This window comes from Stegostoma tigrinum, chromosome 7 (assembly GCF_030684315.1).
Source record: "Stegostoma tigrinum isolate sSteTig4 chromosome 7, sSteTig4.hap1, whole genome shotgun sequence".
NCBI classification, from domain to species: Eukaryota; Metazoa; Chordata; class Chondrichthyes; order Orectolobiformes; family Stegostomatidae; genus Stegostoma; species Stegostoma tigrinum.
In genome coordinates this window covers 14548353-14565101 of record NC_081360.1, presented here as the reverse complement: position 1 = coordinate 14565101, position 16749 = coordinate 14548353, and the positions used below count along the sequence as shown (strand labels likewise).

Below are 16749 nucleotides of genomic sequence, written 5' to 3'. Positions count from 1 at the left end.
ACGTGACTAGCCAATAAGTCTGTCAAGTTTTCTCCACCTTTCGATAAGTTCATGGCTTATCTGTTTGTGATCTCAACTCCAATTTCCTACTGCTCACCATTAGCCCCGGCCCCCTTGTCACCAAGAATTTGTCCAACTCAGTCTTAAGATGTTTCAGTAACCCTACCTCCATGGCTTGCTGGGGAAGAGAATTCAACAGACTAACAGGCACAGAGTAAAAATTTCTCATTACCAGATTAAACACTCCTTATTTCAAACTGTATCCTCTAGCTCTAGTCTCTCTCACAAGTGGAAATACATCCACCCTTCACATCATCTCAGCATCTTGTCTGTTTCAATAAGATCATTTCTCATTCTTCTAGATTCCAAGAGTAACAAGACCAGCGCTTCCTCCTAAAACACCATCCGCATCTCCAGAATCAGTTGAGTGAACCTTCTCAACTCTGCTTCTAATGCAATCAAGTCCTTTCTCAAATTAGGAGACCAAAAACTGTACACAATCATCCAGATGTGTTTGCACCATATCATGAAGCCTCCCCAGTTTTATATTCTATCTGCCTTGCAATAACCAACAACTTTCCATTTGTCTTCCTAATCCTTTCCTGCACTTGGAAACTACATTTTCCTAATTCACATACCAGGACACCCAGATCCCTCCCTACCACGGTTCTGCAATCTCTCTCCATTGAAATAATTGTGCTTTTCTATTCTTCCTGCCAAAGTGGACAAGTTCATATCTGTGTGAATTATACTCCATTAAACAAATTTTTGTCCATTCAATCTATTCAAACCCCTTTGCAGACTCCTGATTTTCTCCTCACAAATTACTCTTTTCCCTATCTTTGTGTTACTAGCATAATTAAGAGACCCTCCATTTGCTTGTTTCATCCAAATCATCAACATGGATTAGCTGACACGCCTGCACAGATCGCAGTGACAGTCAACTAGTTACATCTTGCTTCCTCTGTTAGCTAGCCAATCCTCTAGCCATACTAATACCTTAATCCCTACTCCATGAGCTCAATTTATGGACTAACCTCCGACAAGGCAGCTTATCAAATGTTTTCAAGAAATCAAGAACGTTACATCTGCAGGGTCCCCTTTGTCCATTGGTTCGTTACTTCCTCAAAAGAACTTTAATAAATTAGTCAAAAATTACGCCACTTTAAAAAACCGCACTGATTCTGCCTGATTACAGTGAGATTTTCTAAGTATCCTGCTATAATTTCCTTAACAGTTTCCTGTATTTTTCCAATGGGAAATGTTGGACCAACTGCACAGGTAACGTCTCACTATCTTGTGGGCGCAGACATGTTAGATTGAAAGGTCTATTTCCGTACTGTATGACTCTGACTTTATAACTGGTTTGTGGTTTACTGCTTTTGGTATCCCTCCTCTTCTGAATAGAGGAATTACATTCATCATTTTCCAATTTGATGGGACCTTTCTGGAATTTTGATAAATTGAACCCAATGCTTCTCCTACTTCAAGTAGCCACTTCTTTTAAGACCCTAGGAGAAATCTGTCAGTGTTTAGCTCTAATAATGTTCCCAGTAACATTACAATCATCAAAGAAAGGGTAAGTTCCTTCCTCCCTCTCACCTCAGATAGGGAGAGGTATGCCTATGGAATGATTTGAAGCAAGAATGGGAAATTTAAAAATAAGACGTTTTGTAACCAGGGCTGATGTAGGTCAGCAAGCACAGAAGTGACGGGCAACTAGAATTTGGTGCAAGTTAGGACGCAGGCAGCAAAATCTTGGATAAATTTGTATTTACAGAATGTAGAATATGGAGCCAGTATATCAGAATAATCAAGTAGCGGAGGCATAGGTCAGAGTTTCAGCAGCAGGCAAGTTGAGGTGGCATGCACTTGGGGATGGAGTAGACAGATGGTAAAGATGCTCACTCCTGGGTCAAATCGACGGCAAGGTTACAAAAGAGGCCGATTAAGCCTCATTCAGCTGCCAGGGAGTAGGATGGAATTAACTGCTCATGAACATAGGAAGTTATTGTCTTCAATGGCAAACTAACAGCCAGCTGAAGAAATTTCAGGCTCATCCAGTACTGGATACCAGACAGTCAGTCTGATAAGTTCAAGATAGCAGAGAGATAGGAAAAGGTGGTGGTGATATGAAGTTGGGTGCTGTTGATGCACACGTGGGAAGTAACTTTAAATGTTATTGGATAACGTCACTGAGGAAGACGTGCAGATGAAAAGTAGGATGGAATTGGGGCAGATCCTCAGGGTCATGGCAGATAACGATGCAGGATCAAAAAGATAGGAACGGAACCAGGCAAGTGCTGCTCCATAGTTTAGACATTGGTGGAAAGACACTGGAGGAAGGCGACGCGGTGAAGCAAGTCGAAGCTTCAGATGTATCAAGATGATCAAGGACAGACAAGATGCCTTGGTATTAGTTACATAGGATGTAGGGTTAATAAGTATTATACCTCTATCAATGCAGCACACACTCAATAGTGCACTGGAGCGCCGAGGAGTAGTAGTTTTCCCACATTTGCTTTTGTTTAAAATAAAAACTCGTGGGCTGTGGACATTGCTGGCTGGCCGGCCAGCATTTATTGCTGGCCCCTAGCTCCCCTTGAGGTGATGGCGTTGAACTGCCTTCTTGAACTGCTGCAGCCAATGTGCATGTAAATTGGTGGCATGCAGGACCTAGACTGCATGTTATCTTGTTGTAACATTTTGGTTAAAGCACATTCCCAATCATAGTGATCTGTAAATTGCTTTCCTGACACTGCAGCTGAACATCCAGAAGTCCAAGTGAAAATCAGGTTTCCTTTGTTGCACATCCAAGAGGCCAAAACCTGGCAGATGTTATAACTTGCTGTGAAACAGAAAACATCTGTTGCCGGAGCAAAAAAATAGAAAGACAACATCCAGCTTTTTAAAATATTCGCTGTTTATATTCAGATGTTCTTGAATACATTTCACACCTGAGTTATGGCAACACCAGCAAAGAGAATTCCACTCAATGTTCAACATTCCAAAAGGATGCCAAACAGTGTTAACTGGCTCAACTAGAAGTTAGTTTTCGCATGATAACTGGGTTTGCATATAGTCTGTCTAGAGCTACTTGGAATGAATAGGCTCTCTAATTGCCTGGCTATACAGCATAACAATTTTCTACATACGTAGTTCTTTGGGCTGAAGAAGACCTACATTTGAGCAACTACTCCACCCACTGGAGCACACATGGTTTCTCCCAGTGCTGATATTATTTGTGCCCCCCATTCCCTCTCTCTCAGGCAGGAGGGAGTGCAGAAGAGAGGGAAGCAGCAAGCAGGTGGATTGAGAGCAGCATTGTGTCTGTGATCTTTGATGCAGGCAGGTACCCATGATGCCTCTATCAGTTCTTTGGGGCATTCTAAAGTTGTGACAGGCTATATAAATGAAAGCCTTTAGAATGCACTAGGCTGGGTCTCCCAATAGGCAGTTACGTTGTATTTCACATCTCGGATCTGACCTTGAGAAAGAATTCTCTCAGTCTGGATTGCCTTAGACCTAGCTCCTAATGTGAACCTGAGATAACAAGGTGTCGAGCTGGATGAACACGGCAGGCCAAGCAGCATCAGGAGGAGCAGGAAAGCTGATGTTTCGGATCTGGACCCTTCTTCAGAAATGGGGGACGGGAAGGGGACTCTGGAATAAATAGAGAGATCAGCTCGATATTCTCCACATCGGCAGTCCCTACTATCTGAGTGAGTTTTAACCCCGCTGTGAAGCCTCATCTATGGATGCTTAATCTTGAAGAAGTTACCCTACTTCCTCTGGAAAGACCTCAGTGGATCTGTCTATGTATTCCAGAGTCCTGTGCCCCTCCCCCATTGCTGAACAAGGGTCCAGACCCAAAACGTCAGCTTTTCTGCTCCTCTGATGCTGCCTGGCCTGCTGTGTTCATCCAGCTCTACAGCTTGTTATCTCAGATTCTCCAGCACCGGCAGTTCCTACTATCTCCTAATGTGACCCGCTCAGTTTTCCTAGCACTCATCCAAACACAAATGTAAATTCAAAGGACTGTTACCCATGAAATTGCACCTAGGAAATTAGTGAACAAATATTTGTGCTTCTACGAAACACCTCACTTTCAGCATAACTGCTAAGCTACTGTTAAAACAAACAGATTAGGCCTCAAATAAAATTTCAGTGGCAAAAATGTAAGCAGTCATATGCTAAATTTCCTAGACTGTGATTTCACAGCTGACATCATTTAATAGCTCATGCTGTCAGCCCAGTGCAGAAAATTTAAGAAATTTAATTTCAAATGCTCTTCACAGAAATTTCTCCCAAATTTGAATGCATATACCGAACATAAGATAGCACTGAAAATTCTGTCATATGTCTAATGTTGTCCATGCTGGTGCTGAGCCAATTAAGCATTTCAAATTCCAACTCCCAAGTTATTCAGAACCATTTTTGCAAGTGTCTCAGGATGATGAAACGCAGATGTATACACTCCACTGATATCACAGCATCAATGAAAATATACGCTGCAAGATTCAATTAATCACAAACGATATGATAATTTGGGTCAGGAGACAGAGCATGTGGAACAGTCTGCTAATGAAACAACAGTGTTAGATTAAAGAAGAAAAATTGTTAAATACAAAAATAATGACAGATACATTACAGGTCAACAAATGAGCTGCAAAGAGACAGGTTAATTTTTGGGTGTTTTCACAAAGATTTTAAACAATGGCATTTGTCAATTTTAACAACAAAATCCTAAAGCTTTACTAAAAGTTTTGGTGGCCTCAATGATAGAGCAGATAGACAGCATATCTAAAAGGACTGCACTTACATGGTTTATGTGGTTACTTTTCCTCTTCTCTCTCACTGTTTAAAATAAAAGAAACACATTTAAAACACGTCAGCAAACTAACACAAATGGTTAATACTTTTTGAGCCAACTTTTGACTTTTAAAGTGGTGTTCCCTCTGGTTAACCACCCACCCTATTGGCATGCAATTGGCTGTCTTGACTTGTCTACTCTCCTCACCCAAAGAACCAGTCTTCTGCTGAAGCTGCTGTATTTCATTCTCTCAGGTCTGACCCTGACCTTGGCACCAAAACTACTGTTAAAAGTGACACCTGGTGTACTGATTTCTACATTCAGGTGCTGAGCACCCACTCTCAGACACTTCTCACCAGTGCTTGGGCCATGACCCCATTGCTGAACATCACGCTGTCAGTTCCCTGACCATCACTTACCTCATCACCTCTGGATTTCACCGCTGCGCAGCTTCCTACGTTATAGTCCCCCCCCCAACCCAGAACAGCCCACTTAACTCCTTCCCAAAATTGACAAAGACCCTGGAATAAACCACCATTTCAGCCTTTTCTTACCTTACTGTACTTATTTTCTCTCCCTTATCAAATCTCTCCCAACCTATGATCTTGAATCTCCAGACGTGCTACAACATTACAACAATTTCCAGGGTCCTAGTGCTGACCTGCACCTCTGTCACAGACTTCCAATTCCTCTACACTTCTAATCACATCAGAACAATCTGAGGGCTCGCTGCTTCTTCCTTGAACTAAGGTACAGACAGCATCCACCCACCACTATCCCCCTCTTGGTAAGGATAGTTCTCTAATGGAACAATTGCTCCTTTAACTTGTCTTGCTTCCTCCAAATAAAAGATATGGCTACAATTAGTCTATTTGTTCAGTGTGTAAAACATCTGCTGTTCCAGTCCTACTCAGGCTTCACCTACAACAATACATCAATGAGTTGTAATGATACAGTGGTTTTAAGAGGTGTGTTTTGTCCTGGTTTCTTTTCCAGAGAAACTGGGGAACATGCGTCGATCAGTCTATGAGAAGATAAACAATTTGTGAAGCCTTGGGTGTTGTTTTTAAAAAAGCTGGAACGGTGGAAGCAGCTTGACAGGTGTGGTCAAGCTCCTACTCACAGAACCAGATATTTTTAGATTAGCTTTCAGCAGTTTTTGCTGTGGTCTCAGCAGGATTGGACAGCAGTGAATCTCTCCTGGCTGCTACATTCCCTCTCAGAATTGTCTTTTCACGTTCTTTCCTCCTGGATTGGAGGGTGGCATGGTGGCGCAGAGGTTAACACTGCTGCCTCTCAGTGCCGGGGACCCGGGTTCAATTCTAGCCTCTAGCGGCTGCCCGTGTGGAGTTTGCACATTCTCCCTACGTCTATGTGGGTCTCCTCTGGTTTCCTCCTACAACCCAAACATGTGCAGTTTAGGTAGATTGGCAATGCAAAAGTGCCCACAGTGTTTACTGTTGTGTTGGTTACGCGGAGTAGCCATTACATTAGGGGTTCAGGGATACTGTGGCAAGTCTGCATGGGACGCTCTTTGGAGGGTCTGTGTGGTTGTCTTGGGCTGAATGGCCTGTTTCCACACTGTAGGGATTCTAGTTAAAAAGAAATGCATGTGAAACAAATGGTTTTCTGAATTCACCTTTTGCCAAGGATGTGTTTATGAGATGTTATTACATTGGAAAAGTTACCGTTCAGTAGTAAAATAACACCACTGGAAAACTTAACAGAATAATAGATTAAATTATTCCAAGTTCCTCTTTCTTTTGTTGTATTTTAACTAGTGTTTGAATAATTTGTGTACTGCTTCGTAAAGTAGTTTGATCAATTGAACTGCATCTGGAACACAGCATCTCACATTTACCTTTAAATAAGAAAGCATTAGGGTCTAGGCTACCTTCTTAATAAATTTTGAGGGGGTCTGTATCCAGAATGCTACCAGCTTCAACCGGAAAAATTAGCCATTTTACTTCCAATTTCCACCTTTCACTTACTTTAACCTGGTCCATCTCATATTCTTCCCTTCTCTTCATTGACTTCTCAGTTTCTACTTCTAGGGGATAATTGTCTATGAATATTTATTAAAAACCAAACTCCACAGATAGCTCAACTCCTTACACCCACTTTCCTTTTTGGACTACATTTTATTCTCTCTTTCTTTCTGTTGCTGGCATGCCTGTTCCCAAATAGACCACCTTCCCTGACAGTGGCTCTATTTTTCCTCTACAAGGCCCTCAGCCATATCTGACCCACACCCGTCATCACTCTTTCCCTTCCCCTTGTTTACAGAATTATGGTAGGATTCTCCGATTCCTGCTTTCCACCCCACAGGTCTTGCACGATTCTCTACCTTTCACACACTTACAGAACGATGTCACCACGAAATACCTCTTTCCTCCTGTCCCCATCAATGAAGGGGCTGTTTCCTCCGCAACATCTGGTCAATTCTTCTAACCACAAACATCTTAACTCCTGCCTACACCACTTGCCCCTATATACACAGAAGGTATAACATCTGTATTTTTAGTCGTTCAAGGCCTCAAAAACTCCATCCAGGTGAATTAACAATTTACTTGTATTTATTTTAATATAGTCCATTATATGTGCTGCTCACAGTGCTGTTGCCACTCTACTGAGACAAAACGCAGGCTGGGTGCTGCTTTAGTGGAACGTCTCCACTCTATCCACATCATAATTACCTTCTGTCATTTTAATGCATCATTTTGCTCTCATTCTGACAATTCCATCTTGGACCTGCTTCACTGAAACCCAGCAAAAGCTAGTGGTTCAATTTCCCATAAGTTACTTTACAGCTTCTGGACTCAACGTTTAGTTCAATAATTTGAGATCATGAACACTGTTCTCCATTTTGATATTTTCTGTCTCAGTGTCTATATCTTATGTTTTAATTCCGCCATTAACACTCTCTCTCCTTTATGATTACTACTTCCTTTGCCTTTTGTTCCAATTCCTTTGACCTCTAATCTCCCTCGCCCTTTGGGGTTTTGAGCACTTTGATTTAACTTCAAATTAAAGCATGATAAATGAGAGTGTTTACTGAGATGATTGCCAGCACCTATCAATCAAATTACAGCCTCCACTGACCAAAGCAGAAGACAAGTACTTACGACATTTATTGGCAGAATGGCATAGAGCTGAGGACCACTATCATGTCTTGATGGCATGTTTTGCTATTGAAGTGTACCTGATAGAAACTGGTGTTTCTACCATAATCATTACTTTTGGAAGGGTAAAAGCTTCAAAGATGTTTTGAGGGATACAGGCCAGCAGCAAGCAAGTGGGGCTAGTTTAGTTTGAAATTATGTTCGGCATAGATTGGTTGGAACGAAGGGTCTGTTTCTAAACTGTGACTGCGTGTTTCTATGATTTAGCGCCTACAGGCATTGCATTTTTTGATTCTTCATTGCTTTGGTAAAATACACTTAAAAACTGAGTAAAGTTAAAACTTTTCATGAAGACAAACAGATTTTTAAAAACCTGAACAACAGATAACACTGCTTTTCAGAGCTGCAAAAACACCAGATCTTCAGAAGTGGCGGGTTGTTGTATCGTTGGAGGTGTCAACTTTTGGATGACACATCAAAGCAAGGTTCCATCTGCCCTCACGTGGGCCGAAAAGGTTGCTCAACACCATTCTGAAGTGGAGAAGGGGAGAGCGCCACAATATCCTGGGTAACATTTATCTCTCAAGGAACATGGCTATCACACATTATTTGATTTGCATCACAATTCTGTCTGTGTAATCCAGTTTAAAATATGGATGCTATATTTCCAATATTACAGCAGGAAGCACTCTTCAAAAGTACCACAATATTTGCAGAACATGTTGGAGCATCCTGAAGTTATGAAAGGAATAGTGCAACTGCAAGTTATTTTTTCATTTTAGTGATGCAATCAGTCCACTTAGAACATATGGAGGGCTGATCCACCATGGTTCTTAAAGATATAATTAATTTGCTGGGTCAAAAGGTACAATCCAATATGGAGGATTGCTTAAAAAACAATTTACAAGCAAAGTGTCCTCAAAGACCAATGGCTTCCAAACTATGGTATGAATATCCCTGGGACATGAGAGATATCACTGCAGGATAAGCAGAAATTATCTAATAGCGGATTTAAGATCCGATTTAAACTTGTAGATTATTCTTAAAATGCATTAATTCATCTCTGTGACTGCACAGATTTGTTAAAAGAGAAAAAAAACTGCAGTAGATATGAGATAACAAGGTGTGGAGGTGGATGAACACAGCAGGCCAAGCAACATCTTAGGAGCAGGAAAGCTGACTTTCTGGCCTAGGCCCTTCTTCAGAAATGGGGGAGGGAAGGGGATTCTGAAATAAATAGGGAGACAGGGGGGAGCAGATAGAGATGGATAAAGGAGAAGATAGGGTAAGAGGAGACAGACAGGTCAAAGAGGCAGGGTTAAAGCCAGTGAAGGTGAAGTAGGTGGGGAGTTGGGGGGGTGGGGGGGGGGGGGGAAGAGAAGAAGATAGGTTGGTCCAGGGAGGACCAGTCCAGGGGGCAGGATGAGATTAGTGGGTAGGAGATGGGGGTGGGGCTTGAGGTGGGAGGAATGGTTAGGGAGGCGGGGACTAGCTGGGCTGGTTTTGGGATGCAGTGGGGGGAGGGGAGATTTTGAAGCTTGTGAAATCCACATTGATACCCTTGGGCTGCAGGGTTCCCAAGCGAAATATGAGATTCTTGTTCCTGCGTCTTTCAGGTGGCGTGATTTGGCAATGCAAGAGGCCCAGGATGGACATATCGTCCGTGGACTTCATAAGCTTCAAAATCTCCCCTCTCCCAACCACATCCCAAAACCAGCCCAGCTAGTCCCCGCCTCCTTAACCACTCCTCCCACCTCAAGCCCCACCCCCATCTCCTACCTACCAACCTCATCCCATACCCTTGACCTGTCCATACTCTCTGGACTGACCTATCCTCCCCTCCTTAAATCCCCACCTACATTCACTTTCACTGGCTCTAACCCCGCCTCTTTGACCTGGCTGTCTCCACTCACCCTATCTTCTCCTTTATCCATCTTCTATCTGCCTCCTCCTCTCTCCCTATTTATTTCAGAATCCCCTTCCCCTCCTCCATTTCTGAAGAAGGGTCCCGACCCGAAACGTCAAACTTTCCTGGCTCTTCTGATGCTGCTTGGCCTGCTGTGTTCATCCAGCTTCACACCTTGCATTCTCAAGTTACTGGCCTCCTGGTTTCCTTGCAGTGTCAAACTGTACCAATCTAGGCAAGAAATTCAGAGCTCCCAGCTCTGAAAAAAAATCTAACTTACAATCTCAATGAATCAGAAAGTCTACACAACATTTAAGTGAAACTCCATGAATGAAACATCACCTTTTTTTTATATAAATGGATGCATCACAGACCAGTGTTGAGATGAGTACGGTGAGGGAAAATAAAACACGAATGATTTGGCTGAAGATGCAACAAAATATTTAAACAAAAGCTTTTGTACACATCTCACTTGTAATGTGAAGAAACATGCCCCGTGGGACTTCACAATAGAAGCCGCCAAGGAAAGGCTGTGCAAGACATGAAGAAAAAGACCAATACGGCATGATGAAAATCTGGCATATAAAAATGCTTTTTGGTGAAGACCTTTAAAGGACCAGAGACTGGCAGTCACACGAAGTGGGGTTAGAGGGCCAGTGAAACCAATGTCATCAAAGGATGCAGCGCTGGTGAACCAGAACAAGAGTTATAGTGGAAGGAAAAAGGAATCAGATTCAAAGGTTTAAAGGATGCTATGGACATCTTGTAGGATGCTGTAAAGCTGCAGCAAGACAATGAGGAATTCATTAAAATCAAGCAATTTAAATTTAATATTTTATGGGACAGCAGCCACTGTAGATCAATAATGGGTAAACTGGACCTTGGGGAGAAAAGGACTTTGTTGCTTTTGACCAACAGGATATTTTGGAGGACAGAAAGGCATCAGAATAGTCAAGTTGAAAGTACAGTTCAGGCAAGAATGGTCAGGTAGCGGGGTCACAGTTTTGTACAAGTGGAAATAAATGGTATCAACTCTCAGGAAGTGAACTATTTAAAGTTGCCACTTTAACTCTTCCCAAAGCATGCACAAAATGATAGCAAATGGATATCATTCCCATAGTGAAATCACTGGCAACACGGCTGTGACTGTAAGATGTTAGTGGAGAGTTAGGCACTGAAGGCTAACAAAGGGATGCACACTTAGGACAGAGTTGAAGAGGAACATCTTCAGCCAAAGGGTTGTGAATCTGTAGAATTCTTTGTTCAGTGAAGCAGATGAGGCTACCTTGTTGAATGTTTTTATGGCAAAGATAGATTTTTGAACTGTAAAGGAATTAAGGATTATGGTGAGTGGAGGGGGGTATGGGAACATGGTAAGCAAGGCCATGATTTTATTGAGTGACAGAGCAGACCTGATGAGTCAGATCGCCTACTCCTGCTCCTTTTTCTTATTTTTTTAAGGAAGTAATTTTCACCCAAATGTGGAATGCACAAAACCTCATGTTCTGAGCTGTATAAGACTTAGGCTAGCACCCTACACTTGCCCCTCACGTTAATAATTAGTACTGTTACAGGCACTGAGCAAGTAGCAATACGTTTTGTATTTATGTATTTTAAACAATATTTGGGCCACACAGGTGTGAAAATATTTTAAATATCTGATGGTTGAGATATGGTGGCAGTTATGAAGTCTAGAAAATCAGTACAAATGGATTAGAGACCTCTGCCCTGGGCTAATCTGCTTCAAAAAAATACCTTTTAAAAATTACAAACTCCCTCATTTGATTGAGTTACTAAAATATCAATTTTAAGAATTTCTTTACCTTCAGAGTTGTTGGTCATCATGACCCCCAGGTTGCTGTTATATTGGCACCTGCGGTCCTAGTCATATCCTTATGGATGACAGACAGCTCTAAAGGTAAATAAGCAAAAATAACCTTCACATTATATCCCAGCCATCAACAGGGAACAAAGGGGTCAAACCCCTTCTGCCACCTTTGCCAAGCAATTTTGGGAAGTGCAGTACTTAAATGGAAAAGCGCTGCATGGAGGAGGATGAAAAAAGATCAATGAAACCACCCACCACTGAGCTAAAGGCAACATATTCATTCATGCATGTTAGAAATCTTTAGGAAATTAGCAGTCTAAAAGGTAATGCTTCTTATCAAGTAGAAGTTTTAATGTTGGTGAATGAGTATTATGCATAATAGTTTCTCTGGTTAGAAAATAAATCACAATATATTTCTTTTGGGAACAGGATAATTGCTCCACAGTGGAAACTGTAGGTAGCTATTGTAACGGCAACCATGAAGCATCAATAAATGCAGAACATTACTCTGCTAGATAATGGACAAGAGAGTCCTGGAGTCATACAGCATGGAAACTGACCCTTTGGTCCAACCAGTCCATGCCAAACATAATCCCATCCAAACTAGCCCCACTTGCCTGCTCCTAGCTCAAATCCCTCTAAAATCGTTCCTATTATTTTTCATGTCTTTTAAATGTTGTAATGATATCCACATCCACCACCTCCTCAGGAAGTTCATTCTACACACTAACTACCCTCTGTAAAAAAAAATTGCTCATGTATTTTTAAACATCTCTCCACTTGCCTTAAAAATGTGCCCCCCACTCTTGAAATACCCCATCCTAGGAAAAAAGGCAACTACCATTAGTTTTATCTATACCCCTCATTATTATATAAACTTCTATAAGGTTGCCTCTCAAAATCCTATGCTCCAGTGAAAAAAGAAGTCCCAGCCTATCCAATCTCTCTTTTTAACTGAAATCTTCCATACCAAGCAATAGCCTGTTAAATCACTTTTCAAACCCCTCCAGCTTAATAACATTCTTCCTATAATGAGGGGACCAGAGCTGGACACAGTATTCTAGAAGAGGCCTCACCAATGTCTTGTATAACCTCAACATGATTCCCAACTCTTATACTCAAAGGACTGAGCATTGAAGGCAAGCATGCCTTCTTAATCATCCTATCTATATATGATGCAAACTTCAAAGAACTGTGTAGCTGCACCTCTAGGTCCCTCTGCTCTACAACACTACCCAAGGCCATACCACTAAATTGTATAATCCCTACCCTTGATTGTTGTGCCAAAATGCATCACCTTGCATTTATCCAGATTGAACTCTCTCTGCCATTTTTCAGCCCGTTGACCCATTTGAAGAGGATCCCTTTGTAATCTGAGAAAATCTTCTTCATTGTCTATTAATTGGCGTTGTCCGCAAACCTACTAACCATGCCTTCTATATGCTCATCCAAATCATTTATATAAATGACACACATGTGGATATCCTCATATTAATGTGGTTCATATAAAACTCACTGTTAGAGGTTTCTTGTGATTTAGCAGCAGTGTCTCTACCTCTGGGCCAGGAGGCATGGGTTCAAGTCCCATTTGCTCCAGAGATGTGGAATAATATGTTTGATCAGTCTGTTCGGAGATATATCTATACTCACCATCTGGCTGGGACTTGCTCAGGAAGATGGTGCTGGCTCTTGGGTGGTCAGATGGGTTTGATTCTAAGTTCATATCTAGAAAAAGAAGGAGACAGAGGAAAAGATAACAACTGCAACTAATTTTACAAAATTCTAAATTTAAAATAAAATATTTCTGCTTGTAGAGAAGACCAAAATGTCATACTTTTAGACGAACCAGAGGTGGGAAGAGACTCATATGGAGCATAAACAAATAGTACAAAGCTGAATGATCTGCTTCTGCACTGTAAATGATAAATTTCCATGCACATTTTTTCTTGCCTTATTTCCTGTCAATCTCCCGACATTCCCATCTCACAACTCTCATTAAAGGTCACGCTTTGTGTCCCATAGCCAATCGGTTGCACAGGCATATCGGGAAGACTGAAGTCATTGTTCTCACACCTCACTTCAAAATACTACTTCCGGGAAAACAATTTTATCTTGCTCCCTGGCAACAGTCTTAAGCTGAACCAGACAATTTGTAAGCATGGTGTCATACTTGATGCTGAGATGAGCTGCTAATCGTTTACCACGTCATCACCAAGACCAACACGTTTAACCTTCATGACACCATCCTGACTCTGCCCCTTAGCTCAACTGTTGCTGAAACCCTCATTTCTGCATTTTTACCTATAGACTTAAGTACTCCAATACACTCTGCAACAAGCTTCAAAATTCTAATCTCAGAGAACCTGAGGTCACCCAAAATTCAGCTGTCCAGGTTCTTGCTAACACCAAGACCTATTTGTCTTTCACTCCTGCACTCACTGACCTACAGTGGCTTCTCGTTAAGCAGGGCTAGAAAACATGGATCTGCAAGAGAGCAGATCTGGACCTGTGCAGAGATCTAAGAGGATGCTACGGCAACAACCTGACTAATCATTCATATGTGGCTTAGCTCAAATTACAACGCAACGACTGATGGGCACAAGATACTTGAGATGACAGAGAAAAAAGCTGAAATTTTCACCTCCACCCACCCCTCCCCTAGTTAGTGCAAACTTTAAGTCAATTAGACTTTAGCTGAAGAAAAATGAGTTTGACTCACTCATCATTGACTTAATAGGTCACTTTAAAAGGACTTCTAGGCATCACTTTTCTTTCAATAAAGAAACAGCATTTGCCAAAGTCAGACCTACTTCCCTTAAGATACACAAGTTATTAATTTTCTTGTGGTCCATCTATCCGGAGAACTAGGCAATTGAAATAATCAGGATACATTGGTGCCTCACACTATACTTCTCAATTATCTCAAGATAACACACCAACAGCATCTGAGCTGCTGCACAAACAAAAATGACAAACATTTTCTTTCTTTATTCATCAGTTGGGGCTCAGTGGTTAGCACTGATGCCTCACAGCGCTAGGGACCCAAGTTCGATTCCACCCTCAGGCGACTGTGTAAAGTTTACACATTCTCGCCAGGTCTGCATGGGTTTCCTCCAGGTGCCCTGGTTTCCTACCACAGTACAAAGATGTATCAGAGATAATGGGAACTGCAGATGCTGGTGAAGGGTCTAGGCCCGAAACATCAGCCTTTGTGCTCCTGAGATGCTGCTTGGCCTGCTGTGTTCATCCAGCCTCACATTTTATTATCACAGTACAAAGATGTGCAGGTTAGCTGGATTGGCAATGCTAAATTGCCAGTGTTCAGGGATATGTAGCTTAGGTGGGTTATAAGGGGATGGGTCTGGGTGGGATGCTCCAAGGGTCGGTGTGATTTGTTGGACCGAAGGGCCTGTTTCCAAATGTAGGGGCTTTATGTTCAATATCCATAATTGGCTAATAGTTATAAGGGTGAGTTTCTGATTTGTTACAAGCAAACTTATTTGCAAACAAAGCTTTTTTTAACAAGATAAAATTAAATATTCTTCTCTTTTGTTTCCTGTAATGATGATTCATCCCACATCAGCACAGGTTCAGTCCAAGAACTCAGTCAGAGTTTTGGAAGGACTTCTGCACTCTTTTCGATGTCTCTTCTTTAAATTTAGTTAACACGACATTTCAAAGGACTTGACGCTGTCATGGTCAAGTCAAGCATTTCATGCAATCTACTGATTTGGATTACTCCAATGGATTTTTAAATGCACAGGCACAATTTAAAAATAGGACAAAACACCCTTCCCATCTGGTAATCATCCAACCACACATTAAAGGGGAAATATGCGATTTTGCCTGCCAGCCGCAAAACACAATTAGGAACAGATGTAGACCTTTTAGCCTCAGACAGCTACTGCAGACATTATGGACTGAATGGCATTCTTCTGCAATGTAACACTTCTGTAAGCAAGCCCATGCTGCCATTTAAGTGACTGATTTGTATGTGACTACTGTACACCTTTAACAACAACAGGTTAGAATATCCCAAGGTTCAAAGGAAGGGGCATTATGAAATACCGTTTGATGCAAAACTACATGAGGAAGTATTTTGTCAGATGACCTAAAGCTTGGTGAAAGAGCTGATTTTAAAGACTGTCATAAAGGAGGAAAGCTAGGTCAAGATTTGGGGAGGTGTAGTGAGTGAATCCAGTGCTAGAAGCCTTGGTAACTGAAGGCACAGCCACCTAATGGTGGAATGTTTAAAATCAGGGAGGCTTAAGAGGCCAGAATTCGAGAAACACACGTTTCTGAGTGCTGTTGCTGGAGATTATAGAGATGGGGTGGGTCATAGAACAGGTTTTCGCATTGGCGGAATGGATTAACTTGACCTGACCTAAAGTACAAGCTGTAAATTAAAAGTCAATGAATTAATCACGAAGATCAAAATTTAAATATTCAAGCTCAGAAGACAAAACATCATTTTGACTGCATCACATACAAAATATAGCACATGCATGTCACTTCTACAGTGGATACCATCATTGATTTCACTAGACCCAAGTTACTGAAAATGATACTTTTAAATCTGCTTAAATTACTTGCAGCCTTTCTAATGAGGAGTAGGTAATCAGCCTTCTGAAGACAATCACATTCTGATTTTAATAAAGAGAGAAGTTTTTAATACCTAATGCACTTGAATCATGTAAAACATTGAACATTCCAAGAGATGTTACTTTTCTCTCAACTTGGGAGTTTTGATTGGGTTTCAAACAAAAACATTGGAGCTACACACCACTATGATAAAATAGTGGATGATCAGAGTAATTAATGAAGGGAGACTATGACAGTATCAAAATGTTTATTGGGAATACATGTTCAAAATCATAAGCTGATTAGACCACAAAACACAAACGCAAACGCAGTTTTAGAAGCAGGCTTAACAGAACCCAAACTATACTTCCCAAGATGACTCTTCAAAGTTTCTGCTGTCTGCAATAGTGATGAGAATGGACCATTTTTGATGATATAACTAAGATTAGTATTTTGTTGTAAAGAGATATGGAGCAATCACATTATGAATATGAACACT

At 41.4% G+C, this 16749-nt stretch overlaps 1 protein-coding gene across 2 annotated transcripts in view; it reads right to left on the bottom strand.

Annotated features, from left to right (window-relative positions):
* ccnyl1 (cyclin Y-like 1) overlaps positions 1-16749 on the bottom strand; it is a 62377-nt gene that overhangs the window by 31198 nt on the left and 14430 nt on the right. Inside the window, exons 1-3 of one of the 2 annotated variants that reach the window (XM_048533695.2) lie at positions 13320-13394; positions 11665-11753; positions 4823-4857 (exon numbers count right to left, since the gene is read on the bottom strand). In XM_048533695.2, the coding sequence (XP_048389652.1) occupies positions 4823-4857; positions 11665-11686 (57 nt within the window). In that variant the 5' untranslated portion in view covers positions 11687-11753; positions 13320-13394. Of the gene's footprint in view, positions 1-4822; positions 4858-11664; positions 11754-13319; positions 13395-16749 lie in introns of those variants that run through there. The other variant, XM_048533694.2, reaches the window with a different exon arrangement.